The following is a 13,971-nucleotide window of genomic DNA, read 5'->3' on the forward strand; positions in this document are numbered from 1 at the left end:
TCGGTGGCCGCCGAGCCCCCCGCGTGGTCCCAGCCGTCCGTCGGGTCTGTCGCGATAGGCGTCGCGATTTTAAGTTTTTGAGCAGTCGACAGCGAGAGACGCCGCCTTTTTTTTTCCCTTCCCCACGCTTTTGCAGCTGTAATTCTCACATCTCAATTTAAGGGATAACCTGCTTTAAAGGATAGTCCTATCAAGTGTTTAAGTATTTGCTCGTTTTTTGCTCGTTTGGGATTATCCTGATTAAGGGGAAGCGGGGAGAATGGTGGTCAGTGATTCTTAGGGATGTCTTTTTTTGCAGTGCAGAAGTTGATTAACAAAAAAGAACCTCTAAATTAAAAGTATCTCGAATTAAGATTTCCCAGAAGCGTCGCACTCCTGCGGTTTGAAAATTCAGTTAAATTCCAAAGATCATTTAATGAATGAAGGAGAATCGATGATTTTACAGAATAAAATGTGCACTTAAGCTTCTGGCTCTGTCTCTGTCGGTGTGAATTGTTGTGAATAACTGGTTTGTGTGTGGGACCGTTCCAGCCAGGATTGGAGATGGATTATACGATTCCTATATGAGGATAGATGAGTGTAGATACCCAGAGCCTACAAATGAAGAACGGAGCCCCTCGGGACTTCCTTCCCTTTCAAGACCTCATGTGAGTATTTTAAAGTCATCTGTGTCTTCACGTTATGCTGTGTGGGAGTGAGAGCTGTGCGGGGGTCTGATACCTCCCTACAGAGAACAGATTTTAAAAGTGGGATTTTGCAGCTTTGTAGAGGTTTCTTAACATTATTGTTTCTTCTGAGCATGAAAATGATGTGCTGCGTTCAGTGCAGAACTTGCTGGCAGCCTCAGGAGTCCCATCTTACTGCCCTCAGCTCGTGTTTTAATAAAAAAAAAAAGTTACTTTACAAAGGGTTGAAGCGTTCTGCCGTGTCACCTTGTACTCTGATAAGTCAATCCACACATGCTTTGCTCTGCCTCCTCCTGCACGTTTCCATTTTAGTTTCCCTCATGAAAATTCTGACGGGTAAGTACATAGGAACAGCAGAAGGAGCAGTGTGAGCCAAACACCTCACAAAAGTATCTTTCTGCTCTGAAAACTTGGGCATTATCTGTCACTTCTTTTGCTACCAAAATAGTCCTTATGAACTGAAGGTGTTGCTGGGCTCTTTCATCAGGGCTCTGTTCCCTCAGCAGATGTGGAGCTGGAGATTTTTTTCCCCCTTTAATTGGCTCAGTAGTGCTCGTGTTCAGCTGTACTTTTGTACGCTGATCTGTCCTTTAGATGGGTTTTAAATGTGTTCTGGCTCTTGTTGAGTTCTGGCAGAAGGGAAGGAGCTTAAGCTTAAAAAAAACCTCTCACTTTCTAAAAAGTGAAAATAGACATTGCCCTGAGGAAGAAGCGTTTGAAAATCATCACCTTGTGGGATTTTGTTGTAACAAATTCGCTCTGTGCAAACTCAGGGGCATGAGTCTGGTTTTTTTTTCCCTTTTTGGAAATGTTGAGGGGGAACAGAAAGAATTTGGAGTTCTGTTGAGCAGTAGGGTTTGAAGTGTAGTGGGTTGGGGTTTTTTGTGTGTAGGGATATGGAAACATTTCAGCTGCAGTGTTTCAAGCTGTGGTGTGACTTCATTTGTTCATAACTGAATACAAGTCAGTAGAGTGGAACTATCCAATGAAATACAAATATAAACCAATGGATATTTTGTTTGATTTGTCTTCATCTGTGTTTTTTTCCTTAAAGCCTGTTAACTTCTTAGGGCAAGATTAAGGATTTATAGCATGCCCAGTTTGTGTGGTGATGTATCAATAAAATCCAACCTCAGTGGTATCAGGCAAGCAGGAGCTGGGGCTGCAAGTGGTGGTGCTGAGTTTTAATGGGAAAATACCTGGAGTTTTAGTTTTCTTGCAAGATGTTTTGTTATTATGTAATGTTACATGAGAATTGAGGAGTCTTGGTGACTGCAGCTGCCCATTCCTTCATCTGAGCCTGCAAGAGAACACAGAGTCTCTCTGCTTTGAGAATACATGGGCTGGATTCAGTCTGTTTAATTCAGAGCATCTCTGCAAACCAGTTTGTGTAGGAATTGCAGTAACTGTTTCCTTGTCAGTGAAAATGAAGTTTTTTCAGGGACAGTTTTCAACAGGGTGCCACTGGTGTTGTCAGCCTCATTTCTCGCCTGCGCTTCAGCAATAAAACCAAAAGCTTGTGGAGGCTGGGATTTGTAAAATAAAGCTGTTGAAAGAAAGCTGGTGTTACCCAGGAGTCATCTGAGTGCAGCTCTCCTGAGTTCAAGTGAAGATGGAGCTATATTTGTGTCTCACCATCATGTGGCAACTGATTTTGGGAGTCCTCTAAGAATGAAAATTGAGACCTTACTACCGTTGAGTCAGGTTTGAAATCCAAAGCCATAATTCCTTCATTAAGAAATCGTTCCAGGATAAATGGAATCATGAATTGCTGGTTTATTTAGGGATTCAAAGGTACAAAATGTTTGCTATAAACAGCAGCACAAGCAGAGCTGCTACTGCTCTTGGGTAGAGAATATTTAAACAAGTGTGACCCTAGTTCTGTGTTTATATATTCTGTTTATTTGTAAACTTTCTGTTTGGGTTTGCTAACTGAAGAGTCTTTGAGCCAGCTCTGAAAAAATGTCATTCTTATCTCGGAGGTTCAGGCAGGCTCCAAGAAAAAGGCGTTTATTCCGAGTTACCAGGGCTGGGCTCTGTTGTTTTTATTGCAGACTCTGGCTAGGCGTGTCCCTCCCAGTACACTGCATTTTGGGGTTGATAGGAGGAGTGGAGCTTGGTAGGATCTCTCCTGGTTGATAAGAGCTGACTTCTGCAGGGAAATGCCCATTTTTTGGGGCTTGTGAGCAAGAACTAACATTTCAGGGCAGCACCAACAAACAGAGTCTTTTATGAGCTGTGTGTAGTTGGCTTTGGGGAGAACATTCACTTCCCTTATTTGCTGACCCTGCTGAGATGTTGGACTGGATGTAACTAAAAAGGAATTTGGTTTTATTGCCGTGGGGCTGCAGGTTTATTTATATTTTTTTGTTTGATTCCTGTGTAGTTATTTTGGTTTTCAGGGATTTGGTTTGGCATGTGTCTGAGATCTTTATTTTTAGATTAAAGGACAAAATGGAAAACAGATGTTGCTGCTTCAGTCAGGGCTTCTTCAGTTCTGCCTGGATGGGACAACACCTCTGTGCTGCCTCTCAGCAAGGAGTGCCAGCAAGCAGGAAAAGGAAAAACTGCAGGGCCAGTGGGGAACTGACCTCCGGGGTGTTCAGCATTTACTAAATAGTAAAATTGACAAGCCTGAAAAATTTCACAGTGTTTTTCTCACCTTCTATGGGTTTGTTTCAGATGTAAATATTTTAGCACATGGTGGTAAGAGGGAGTGCTTGCAGACTGCTCTCAGCTGAGTTGGAGTGGGAGTTGTTCCTGGTTATTCAAGTGTGTGTTAAGAGAGTTGTGCAGCTCTCTCTTCCCTCTGTGACAGTGCCAGGACCCAAGAGAACGGCTGGAGCTGTGTCAGGGAGGTTTAGGTTGGATAAAAGTTCTTCCCCCAGAGGTTGGTGGGGCACAGAACAGGCTGCCCTGGGCATGGGCACAGCCCCACGGCTGCCAGAGCTCCAGAACAGCGCTCTCAGGGGCTGGGAGGGATTTTGTTGGACTTGATGATTTTTGTGGGTCCCTTCCAGCTCAGGATATTCTATAATTCCACCATGATTTCAAAGAGAGCTGTGGATATGATGATGTTTTCCCCTTGAAATTAAAACCCCACAATGAATTTTTAGATTCTAAACTATGGTTTACCTTGCCTTGCCCTGTCCTCCTCCTGTTCCTCCTGCAGCTGCCTCACACCAGCCATATGTCACCTGCTGCTGTTGCTTTGTGTTCCTTTGGCAGCCTGGCTGTGCAATCCTCCTGCCACTTCTCTGCACATCCACGTTCCGTTCCGTGCTCCAGACAGGTGCAAGTTGCATCTGTTGGTGGTTGTGCTGCTGCACCCACGTTTGAAGCTAAACATAGCTGTTCCCTGGCCGTGCACAGACTGGAGATAGGTATTTTGTGGTTGTTTGAGTCTTTGGCTGTCTAGGGTTTCCCTTTCTGGATTTAAAAGCACATGTGCTGTTTCAGGGAGTTGCTTTCTCTTTGTGTACCCTTCTATAACTATGCTTGTAACTTAATTTAGCCCAGCATTTTATATTTGTTCCTAATAAATGCCAAACTCATCCGTGTTACCAATTTTCTGTTGGTAGTGAGTTTATTTTTAATCTATGCTTTAAAAGATAAACTAAACTACTTTTTCCCTTGTAGGTTTCTATCAACAAATTTATAATGAAGGATCACCCTCTGGCTGCAAATCAGGTCAAAGTGGAGCAGTTATTTGAGGACTCTGGCAACAGAAGGAGCAGCACTCTTCACTCTGCAGGCCTTACTCCAGAAAGATCTCTGCCTTCCCTGACAAAAGAGAAAACCCTAGAGAGCCTGGGTGCTAGAGGCAATGGAAGCTCCTTGAAATCACATAAAGCTGTTTCCCAGGCTCCAGAGGAAGCTGTCAAACAGTTCAAACATCTGCTATCAGCTTATGAGCAGCAGGAGATCTTCAGTTTCTCCGAGATTTACTTTGTGGGGCCGTCTGCCAAAAAGAGGCAGGGGGTGATCGGCGGCCCCAACAACGGCGGCTACGACGACGACCAAGGCAGCTACATCCACGTGCCCCACGACCACCTGGCTTACAGGTATGAGGTGCTCAAAATCATTGGCAAGGGCAGTTTTGGACAAGTTGCTAAAGTCTATGATCACAAACTCCACCAACACCTGGCCTTAAAGATGGTTCGCAACGAGAAGAGGTTCCATCGCCAAGCTGCTGAGGAGATCAGGATCCTGGAGCACCTGAAGAAGCAGGATAAAACAGGCAGCATGAATGTGATCCACATGCTGGAAAGCTTCACCTTTCGGAACCACATCTGCATGACCTTTGAACTTTTGAGTATGAACCTGTATGAGCTGATTAAAAGGAATAAATTTCAGGGTTTCAGCCTCCAGCTGGTTCGGAAGTTCGCTCACTCCATCCTGCAGTGTTTGGATGCCCTTTATAGAAACAAAATCATCCACTGTGACTTGAAGCCAGAAAATATCCTCCTAAAACAACAAGGGAGGAGTGGAATCAAGGTTATAGATTTTGGGTCCAGCTGTTTTGAGCACCAAAGAGTCTACACCTACATCCAGTCCCGGTTTTATCGGGCGCCAGAGGTGATCCTGGGGAGCCGCTATGGGATGCCCATAGACATGTGGAGTTTTGGCTGTATTCTGGTGGAGCTTTTGACTGGCTACCCTCTTTTCCCTGGAGAGGACGAGGCAGACCAACTGGCCTGTATCATGGAGCTTCTTGGAATGCCGCCTCAGAAGCTTTTGGATCAATCCAAACGAGCCAAGAACTTCATCAACTCCAAGGGTCACCCCCGTTACTGCACGGTGCTGACGCAGCCGGACGGGAAGGTGACCCTGAGCGGGAGCCGCTCGCGCCGGGGCAAGGTCCGGGGTGCCCCAGGGAACAAGGACTGGGTGACAGCTCTGAAGGGCTGTGATGACCCCTTGTTCACTGGTTTCCTGAAGGACTGCCTCAGCTGGGATCCTTCCACACGCATGATTCCCAGCCAGGCCCTGCGGCACCCCTGGATCTGCAAACGGGTGCCCAAAGCAGCCGGCTTGGAGAAAAGCTCCGGCAGGAGGATTTCCAGCTATTCAGGTTCCTTCCAAGGAATTGCTAACAAGTTGCCTCCTGTGGCTGCAGTCCCCAGCAAGCTGAGGGCCAGTCTGGCCGCTGAGCCCAGTGGCAGCATCCCTCTGTGTACTGTGCTCCCCAAACTGGTCAGCTAGTGGGGAGCGGTGGGTTGCCAGGATACACCCCGTGTGTGTTCACTGTCTGTTCATGCCGTGGGAGGAAATTAAATGAGAGGGTTTTGATGGATTTACTTTGTGTTAGGGGCTCAGTCTGGAATATTGGAAGATCAGTCAGAAATGTGCACATTAAAGGGCTGATTTTATCCAGTTGCTTCACTCACACCTGGTGCATACCCCACTCAGCTGGGGAGTACAGAGACAGTTTGGCCGATGTGCTGTTTAAAAATGCTGGTTTAGAAACCATTTATCATGGTTCAACAGGTTCTTTTGCTTAAGGCAGGAAAGGAACTTGATTTAAACTTCATGTTTTCAGTTGTCTCCAGCTGAACTCTTTCTGTTCCAGGGGAAAGTTTTTAAATCTCTTGTCAAAAGCACAAATGCATTAATGTAATGCATTAGGAACTTGCAAATTGCTTAAGTTTGAAGAATTTTATTTCTCTGCATTGCTTTTCCCTTATCTATCCTGGGGTTTTAAAAACTGTGATGGGATGTAGACACCAAAGGAATTTGTCATTGGAAAAGGAAGTACTCTGATGATGAAATTTGAAAGCAGCCATGAAAAAATGAAATGCCATGAAACACAGGGTATGTCTAAATAAAACTAATAATTTCTGTAACACTTGCTATTTCCCCCTAAAAATCTATGGAAAGCTTGTAGGAGAATTTGGGATCAGGTCTGGTCCATCACAAGTGTGGGCCAGTTTGTTCAGGTAATGATTGAATTATCTGTTTCTTTGGAGCTCAGATTTCCATCATCAGTTCTGCCAGGTGTGTGTCTTTGCTTTTCCTGTGTTTCTAAAACAAAAATGTTGAACTTCAAGAGCTGGTTTATATCCATGTTTGAGATTCTGATAATTGCAAAAAATTATCTCTTTGTGTAGAGTGAATTCCACTGAATTACATGAAGCTCTTTTAATAAAAATGCAAACATGCCACCCCTGTCAGACAAGTAGAACTTTTTCAGGCCCAGGGCTGTGACGGGAAAATGAGGGAGGGGGGGAAACACACATTAATAATTGGGAGTGTGCTCTGAAATCTCAACAAAATCTCTGGAAACATAACCAGGAAAGACTGATAAGGTGCAAGAACTGGCTGATCCAAATGGAAATATTTTATTGGAAGAGCTGCTTTGTTTCTAATTGCCTTCCTTCAGGCCTTTGGGTGCCTACATTTTCTCATTCTTGAACTCCATGAGCTTGTATTTCCTCTTCCTTTATCTTCCCAGAACATGCCAGGGTGGTGTGACCTGTCACAACCACAGCACAGCTTGTTGGGGTTGTTCCTTCTTTCAGCCTCGTGGCCCGAGTCCATCTCCAGAGCCATCTGATCCCTTGCCAGGTGCCTGAACAGGACTTTAAATGCAGTTTAGAGCTTTCATGAGCAGAAGGTTTGAAATGTAATGACTTTCTCTGCAGCAGGTTTTGAATGCTGAAGGAAGGAGACTCTCACTATGCAAACAAAGCAGTCACCAGGGTGATTTTAAAGATAAGTGAGCAGATGTTCAGTAGGAGACCCTTCCCCTGAGGAGATGGGGCTGCTCTGGCCCCTCTGGGTCATTACAGCACTGGGTGGGGGCCTGCAAAAAACCTCAAAAAGACTCAGCCAGAGCTCCAAAGGACTTTAAACTGAGGTTCCCAGGAGCTGAAATGGAGGTTCTCATGTGTGGAGCTTTTCTGAGTTGTTTTGTTGAGCAAGTGTCAATTCAATGAGCTTGCTAATGATATTAAAATAACAGTCTGGCCCTTATCCGTGCAGCAGGCAGCATGGATGGGCTGGCCTGGGTCACTTACAACAACACATGGCTGGGATTTTTTATTTTGCTAGGCTGAGTGAAGTTTTATTTGAATGAAGAACCAGGGAAGTGCATTCTGGAGGGAAGTGGCAGAAGATGCCATTGATTTTAGTAGAATCTCTAATAGACCTGGCACGTTTTCAGAAGCCAGAAATCTTCTTCTTCCTTTTCTGCCCTTTACATTTCTTTATAACAAAACACACCAGGTGAGAGAGGAGAAGGGAACCTTTCAGGATGCATGGAAAAGGATTTTATAGAGAGGATAAGGTGGTGCTGGAGCCTGGCAGAAGGAGCAGTGGTGGTGTGCTGGGAGCTGCACAAACAGGGCTCAGGAACACATGGCAGGGTCCTGGTTCAAAACCATTCTGTCTATAAAAAGTGTAGAATAATATTGATGATTCTGTGACTTGTGGGAAGAAGTGACTGTGAGGGAACTCCCCCTGTGGCAGCCCCTGGTGCACACTGAGTAATTTTGCTTAAGGCTGGGGCTGTGAAGCTGCAGATAAAGCAATTAACTGGCAAAACTGTGGCTTTCCATCTAGAAAATGTGTTCTGCATGCCCTGACTGCACATGGTGTTTGTTTAAGACTTGCTCTTACTTACTTGGTACTGCCATATTTGAAAATCAAATATGTCGTTATGTAGAATTGCTAATTTGGGTGAGAAGGAAAAGCAGCCTCAGCAGATATTTACTGGGCTGGAAACTTCTTCCTAACCCAGGAAACACAGCTGAGAATATTGGGGTCTTTTTTCCAATCACTAACCCCCAAATTTTTCATAAAACATTTGCTTTTGGTGAATTGTTTGATGCAGAATTCCCAAACTGGGAGAGCCAATACATATCCTGTGAGGAATCATCCCTGCACACCCTGGAGTGGCTGAGCTCCCTGTGAAAGGGAGCAGGACTTGTCCAAGCCCCACGTGGGGGACCCTGGGCTGTGTCACTGTCATTTATCAGGGTTGGGCACAGTCTCAGTGCCTGTGCTCACCAGATAGGGCCAAACCTCAAAGTCACACTTGTTTTTGGGAAAGCCAAACCCTGGTGAGCTCTGAAATCACCAGAAACCATCCCATCATTAGCTGTAATGCTGCTGAGAATGTTAAAATTTACAATGTCTGAATAGATAAAGAGCAGGTTTTATTTTTGAGGGAGCTTTGCTTTATTGAGCTGCCAGCACTGGCACCTCAGTGGTGTTCTCCTCAGAAGTTAGCCCAGAACACATGCAAATCACTGGTGTTTACAGCAAATCAGGCACTGCTTTTATAAAAGTCACCCAGACCTGTTTTAAAATGCTCCTTAGAGTGTTTTACTGCCCTGTGAGAGGTGCAAATAACAAATGTTCTTTGGCTGCACTTCCAGCTGTTTGGCTCAGCAGTATTTTTATATAAATCAATGACAATGCATGAGCAGCACATCTGAAAGGCCCAAACTTAAATGTAGAGGTTTTCTGGGTAGCACAGACACTCCTCACTGGTGTTTTTTATCCTCCCAGCCTGCTAGAATGGCAATCCTGGTTTACCAGTGACCCAAGAATTCCCAGCAGATTAATGGGACAGATTTAATATAATGTTTGTGGAGGAGTGAGTGATTGCTTACAATCTTTTTTACCTCTTGCAGTTGAAAACTTTCTAAGCAGTTGCAGAACTTTGCAATGATGATCATCTTCAGAACTACCTCTCAAAACAAACACAGGGTCCTTTCTAAAGGGCTGCTCACTGCAGCTCTCCTGGGTTTTTTACTTGTCTAATACCAAAAGCTGTCCTGGCTGTGGAACATATATATGATGATCTCAGCAATGTCTTGCTAATCCCAGGCACACAAGCAAAAGGCTGATGCTGCACCCAGAGATCTCTGCTGAAATGATACAAATCCCCTGCCTGCCAAAGTTTATTCCGTTGTGGAAGTGGAGAGGCGAAATAATATGGAAAGATCTGTGGGACTTGTGTGCAGCACCAGCTGAGACTGAAAACAAACCGTGCTCAGAGATTTTAATGAAAAATTCTGGGGTTTCTGCATGTGCTGGGTGCTCAGAGCTGTGGGTACCTGGCAGCTTTGGTGTTGGGCAGTGTGATTTTTTTATATTTGGTGCTTCACAGGATCCTGGAATTGTGAGGCTGGAAAAGCCCTCCAGGATCATCAATTCCAACCTGTGCCTGATCCCCACCTTGTCACCCAGACCAGTGTCCAGTCACTGGGCACCTCCAGGGATGGGCGCTCCAAACCCCCCCGGGCAGCCCCTTCCAGCCCTTTCCATGAGGAAAATCCTGCTGATGTCCAACCTGAGCCTCCCCAGCCCAGCCTGAGGCCGTTCCCTCTCCTCCTGTCCCTGTTCCCTGGGAGAAGATCCCCTGGCTGTCCTCTCCTGGCAGGGAGTTGGCCAGAGCCAGAAAGTCAGACTCCACTTGATTTTTATTTTCTTTATTAATTTAAGGGCAGTTTGTGGAAATAAATACGCCTCCTACATCTCATTAGAGAGCTCTCATGTTCCAAAACGCCACCGATGCCTCCAGCTCCGTAACTCCCTCTCTACCAGGAGAAATCTGATGGCTCCAGAACATTTTCCTGGATTTTAAAAATTCCAAATCAGAGGGGCTGGCAGGGTTGGGCAGCCTGTGCTGTCCCAGAGCCTCCCCACACACAGCACTCAGGGTTTTACCAGCCTCCCTCTGCCTCCCTGCAGCCACGTTCCTGCTCAGGGGCTCTTGCACATTGCAGATGTTCCAGCTAAATGTCAGCAGTGCTCAGAATCTGCAGCTTTGCCTTTTTATTAGAAATATTGTGATGAGGTGTGAGAGGGTGGGGAATGTGGAAAGCATTGGAGGTGCATGTGGATATATAACCGTGGAGGAACATTCTGGAAATCAGTCAAGTCTCAAAATATGTATCTAAATGTAATGAGCAGATTTCTTGAAGTTGTACTTTGGGTCATTTTTAAAAAGAAAATAAATGCATCATTTTCTTTAGCAATCGAGTGTGCAAATTCCTTAAAATCCTTGATTAAAATGAAAAAAAAGAAAATAATTCTTTCCAGATGGTGGAACTTACCTTGTGCTGGCAGACATCACCAAAGGAGAGAAAATTGTCACTGTGTGAGTGGGAGGTTTCTGTGTCTGTGCTAAACGTGATGAAGCTCTGGTCTGACAAATGTTCCCCTCATTAACAGTGCTGTAATTAGAACACACCAGAGTTTTGCCATGACATTCTTCACTTGTCACTTTCTTATTCAGCCCACTAGAGAGCTTTTTAAAGCCCAGAATCCTGCTTATCCCCAGGCTGAAAGGAGAAATCCAGTAATAGCCACTTAGGGAAGATTTGCTTTTATTAGAAACCTATAAATGGGTAACTTACTGTACACAAGTGGATATTGGGATGGTTTGAAGATGAAATCATGCTCCAATAAAAGGTCTCCAGCTACAACCTGGGTGATTAAACCATGTGTGTTACACACACACAGTGTGCAGACAACACACTAGATTTTTACCTTGCTTTAATGTGGGTGAAAAACAAATACCTGATTGTTAAAAAGTTTGCAAGCTGAAAACAGTAAAAAAATATATATGTAGATATTTAGATGTCTCTGTTTGTGGTATATAAATGTGTAGCTCTGTGTTCAGCCTGCCATGAGGCCACAGGAATCTGAGTGACATTTTCTCAAGCACAGCACCTCAGATTAAACAAATAAGCTTATCTGCCCTGCTGTAATGCCTGTTGATGTAACTTGATAAGGGATTGTCTCCCAGATTCTGCTGTCTGAGCTGCAGCAGGAGCTGCGAGGGGAAATAATGTTTGGTGCCAGTGGAGGGCTGGGGAGTCCAACACCAGAGCTGAGCCTGGCAAAATCCTGCTGAGGGGTGTTGGTAAAAACCTCAATCTGAATCCACAGATCACTGGGTTGGAAGAGACCTTCAAGATCATCAAATCCATCTCAGCCCCAACACCTCAACTCAACCCTGGCACCCAGTGCCACATCCAGGCTTTGTTAAACACCCCCAGGGATGGTGACTCCACCATCTCCCCAGGCAGAACATTCCAGAACTTTATCGCCCTTTCTGTAAAAACTTTTCCCTGATACCGAACCTGTATTTCCCTTGGTGCAGCTGGAGGCTGTGTGCTCTGGTTGTGGCAGTTCCTGCAGCCAGAGCCCAGCCCCAGCTGAGCACAGGCGCCTTTCAGGAGCTGTGCAGAGCGATGGGGGCAGCCCTGAGTCTCCTATGCTCCAGGCTGAGCACCCCCAGCTCCCTCAGGGCTTCCTCACAGGGTTTGTGTTCCAAACCCCTCCTGATGGGGAGCAGAAGCCTGGAGTTTGTAACTCCTGTGGTGTATTCCAATTATTATTAATTATTGTAGTGACAGGACAGGAGGGAAGAGCTTCAAACTGGAAGGGAGAAGGGTTAGATTGGATATTAGGGGAAAAGTTCTTCACTGAGGGTGGGCAGGCCCTGGCACAGCTGAGGCTGCCCCTGGGTCCCTGGAAGTGTCCAAGGCCAGGCTGGTGGGGCTTGGAGCCACCTGGGACAGTGGAAGGTGTCCCTGCCATGGCTGTGTGAGCCAAAGAGGAGAATTTTGCCCCTAATTATATTTTTTTTTTAAGCATCAGTGATCAGGCTCAGAGTGCTGGTGCTCTGATTACAAAAATCTGATGGTTTCTGTAAGCTCAGTGGCACAGGCCAGGAGGGAGTGGTGGCAGCTCGGGGTTTGTTTTCTTTCCTCTTGTCAAATTACCCTAATGAGCTTTGCCAACACTTTTTGGGACAGCCACCTGCACAAATCCTCAGCAACACATTTCCCTTTGAAAACTGCTCTATTGACTTGGATTTTGGGTGTAAAACTCAGGAATAAACTCATATTCTTGTGTCACAGACATATTTTATGAAAAATCCTTTTGCTAGGATTTTTTCTCCTGAGAAGCTGAGAGGCCTCAGAAACAAAATGTAAACAAGAATTATCTGCTGCTGTGGAATGCAACAGGTGCATCTTTGATTGGTCTCATGTGGTTGTTTTTAATTAATGGCCAATCACAGTCCGGCTGTCTCGAACTCTCTGGTCAGTCACAAGATTTTATTATCATTCCATTTCTTTTCTATTCCTTGCTAGCCTTCGGATGAAATATTTTCTTCTATTCTTTTAGTATGGTTTTAATATATCAATAGAATACAATAGAATACAATACAATAAAATAAAATACAATAGAATACAATACAGTATAATATAATACAATATAATACAGTACAATACAATATAATGTAATATAATATAATACAATATAATAACATAAAATAATAAATTAGCCTTCTAAGAACATATAATATAATTAATATAATATAATATAATACAATACAATACAATATAATATAATAATATAAATAATAAAATAATAAATCAGCCTTCTGAAACACGGAGTCAAGATTCTCATCTCTTCCCTCGTCCCGGGACCCCTGTGAACACCACCACATTCTCGACTCATATTCCTGTGGTCCCGTCCCTCTCTCTGCAGCGTTTACAGGGGAATGATAAATGTGATTTCCCGGGTGCAAGATGCAGGCAGACACATCTGGGCAAAGCTGAACTTATAAGGAGTGGCAGGAGCGTTTGGGATTGCTGGCAGCAGCAGCTTTCCCCCGCCTGTCTCAGACAGGGGGATTGAAATAATCGCTCCTTAAGTGTGCTCGGCTCGTTCCCTTTGTCTGGGGGGATGGAATAGCTGCCCGAATTAAGTCTGCCCATTCTTCAACGCTGAGAGCTGAGCTTTCTAAAGCCGAGCGAGAGGCAGCCCCAGGCCTGGCAGAGGAGCAGAGCCATGTAAGGGTTCGCATTCCTCCCGCGGGCTCGGAAGCTCCGGAATTCGGCTCTGCAAGCGCAGCGCTATCCCCGGGATGGATGTGCCGGGCTGGAGGTGGGAAGGCAGAGACCGGGATTGCGATAATTAAGTGTAATTAAGCATAGCCGAGAAGGGGTTGAGAGCAATAAAGCACGTGCCTGATTAGCCCGCAGAAAGGGCTGCTGGAGGTACGGAGTGGTGACACAATCTGGGCTGGATTTAATAGGTATTCAATAAACAAAATAAAAATGTGTTAATTATTTTTTAAAAACTTTTTAAAATGAAAAATCATTTTAAATTTAATTTTTTTCATATTTAAAAAATCCAAATTAATTAATTATTTTTAATTTTAAAATTTAAAATTTGTTAAAATTTAGAATTTAAAAAAATTTTTAATTAAAAAAATTTAATTAATTAATTACTTATTTTTAATTTTAAATATTTT

General features: G+C 44.5%; 1 protein-coding gene across 3 annotated transcripts; it reads left to right on the forward strand.

Moving 5' to 3' along the window:
- Window positions 1-190: 190 nt before the first annotated feature.
- DYRK3 (dual specificity tyrosine phosphorylation regulated kinase 3) lies at window positions 191-6,859 on the forward strand. 3 transcript variants are annotated; one of them, XM_005428098.3, is made up of 3 exons: window positions 191-202; window positions 532-647; window positions 4,326-6,859. In XM_005428098.3, exons 2-3 carry the CDS (start codon window positions 564-566, stop codon window positions 5,889-5,891), a joined length of 1,650 nt encoding a protein of 549 aa, XP_005428155.1. In that variant the 5' UTR covers window positions 191-202; window positions 532-563; the 3' UTR covers window positions 5,892-6,859. The 3 variants fall into 3 exon arrangements, with proteins under 3 accessions (XP_005428155.1, XP_030918735.1, XP_030918733.1); XM_031062875.1 differs by lacking the exon at window positions 191-202 and adding an exon at window positions 3,859-4,069 and having other exon boundaries at window positions 613-647; XM_031062873.1 differs by lacking the exon at window positions 191-202 and adding an exon at window positions 3,915-4,069 and having other exon boundaries at window positions 614-647.
- Window positions 6,860-13,971: the final 7,112 nt, after the last annotated feature.

The sequence above is a fragment of the Geospiza fortis genome, unplaced genomic scaffold (assembly GCF_000277835.1).
Source record: "Geospiza fortis unplaced genomic scaffold, GeoFor_1.0 scaffold391, whole genome shotgun sequence".
Taxonomy (NCBI): Eukaryota; Metazoa; Chordata; class Aves; order Passeriformes; family Thraupidae; genus Geospiza; species Geospiza fortis.

Coding starts and splice junctions, on each gene's coding strand:
- DYRK3 (XM_005428098.3), top strand. CDS start 564: ATGAGGATAGATGAGTGTAGATACCCAGAGCCTACAAATGAAGAACGG. Junction 648..4,325: donor CTTCCCTTTCAAGACCTCAT/GTGAGTATTTTA, acceptor TTTCCCTTGTAG/GTTTCTATCAACAAATTTAT.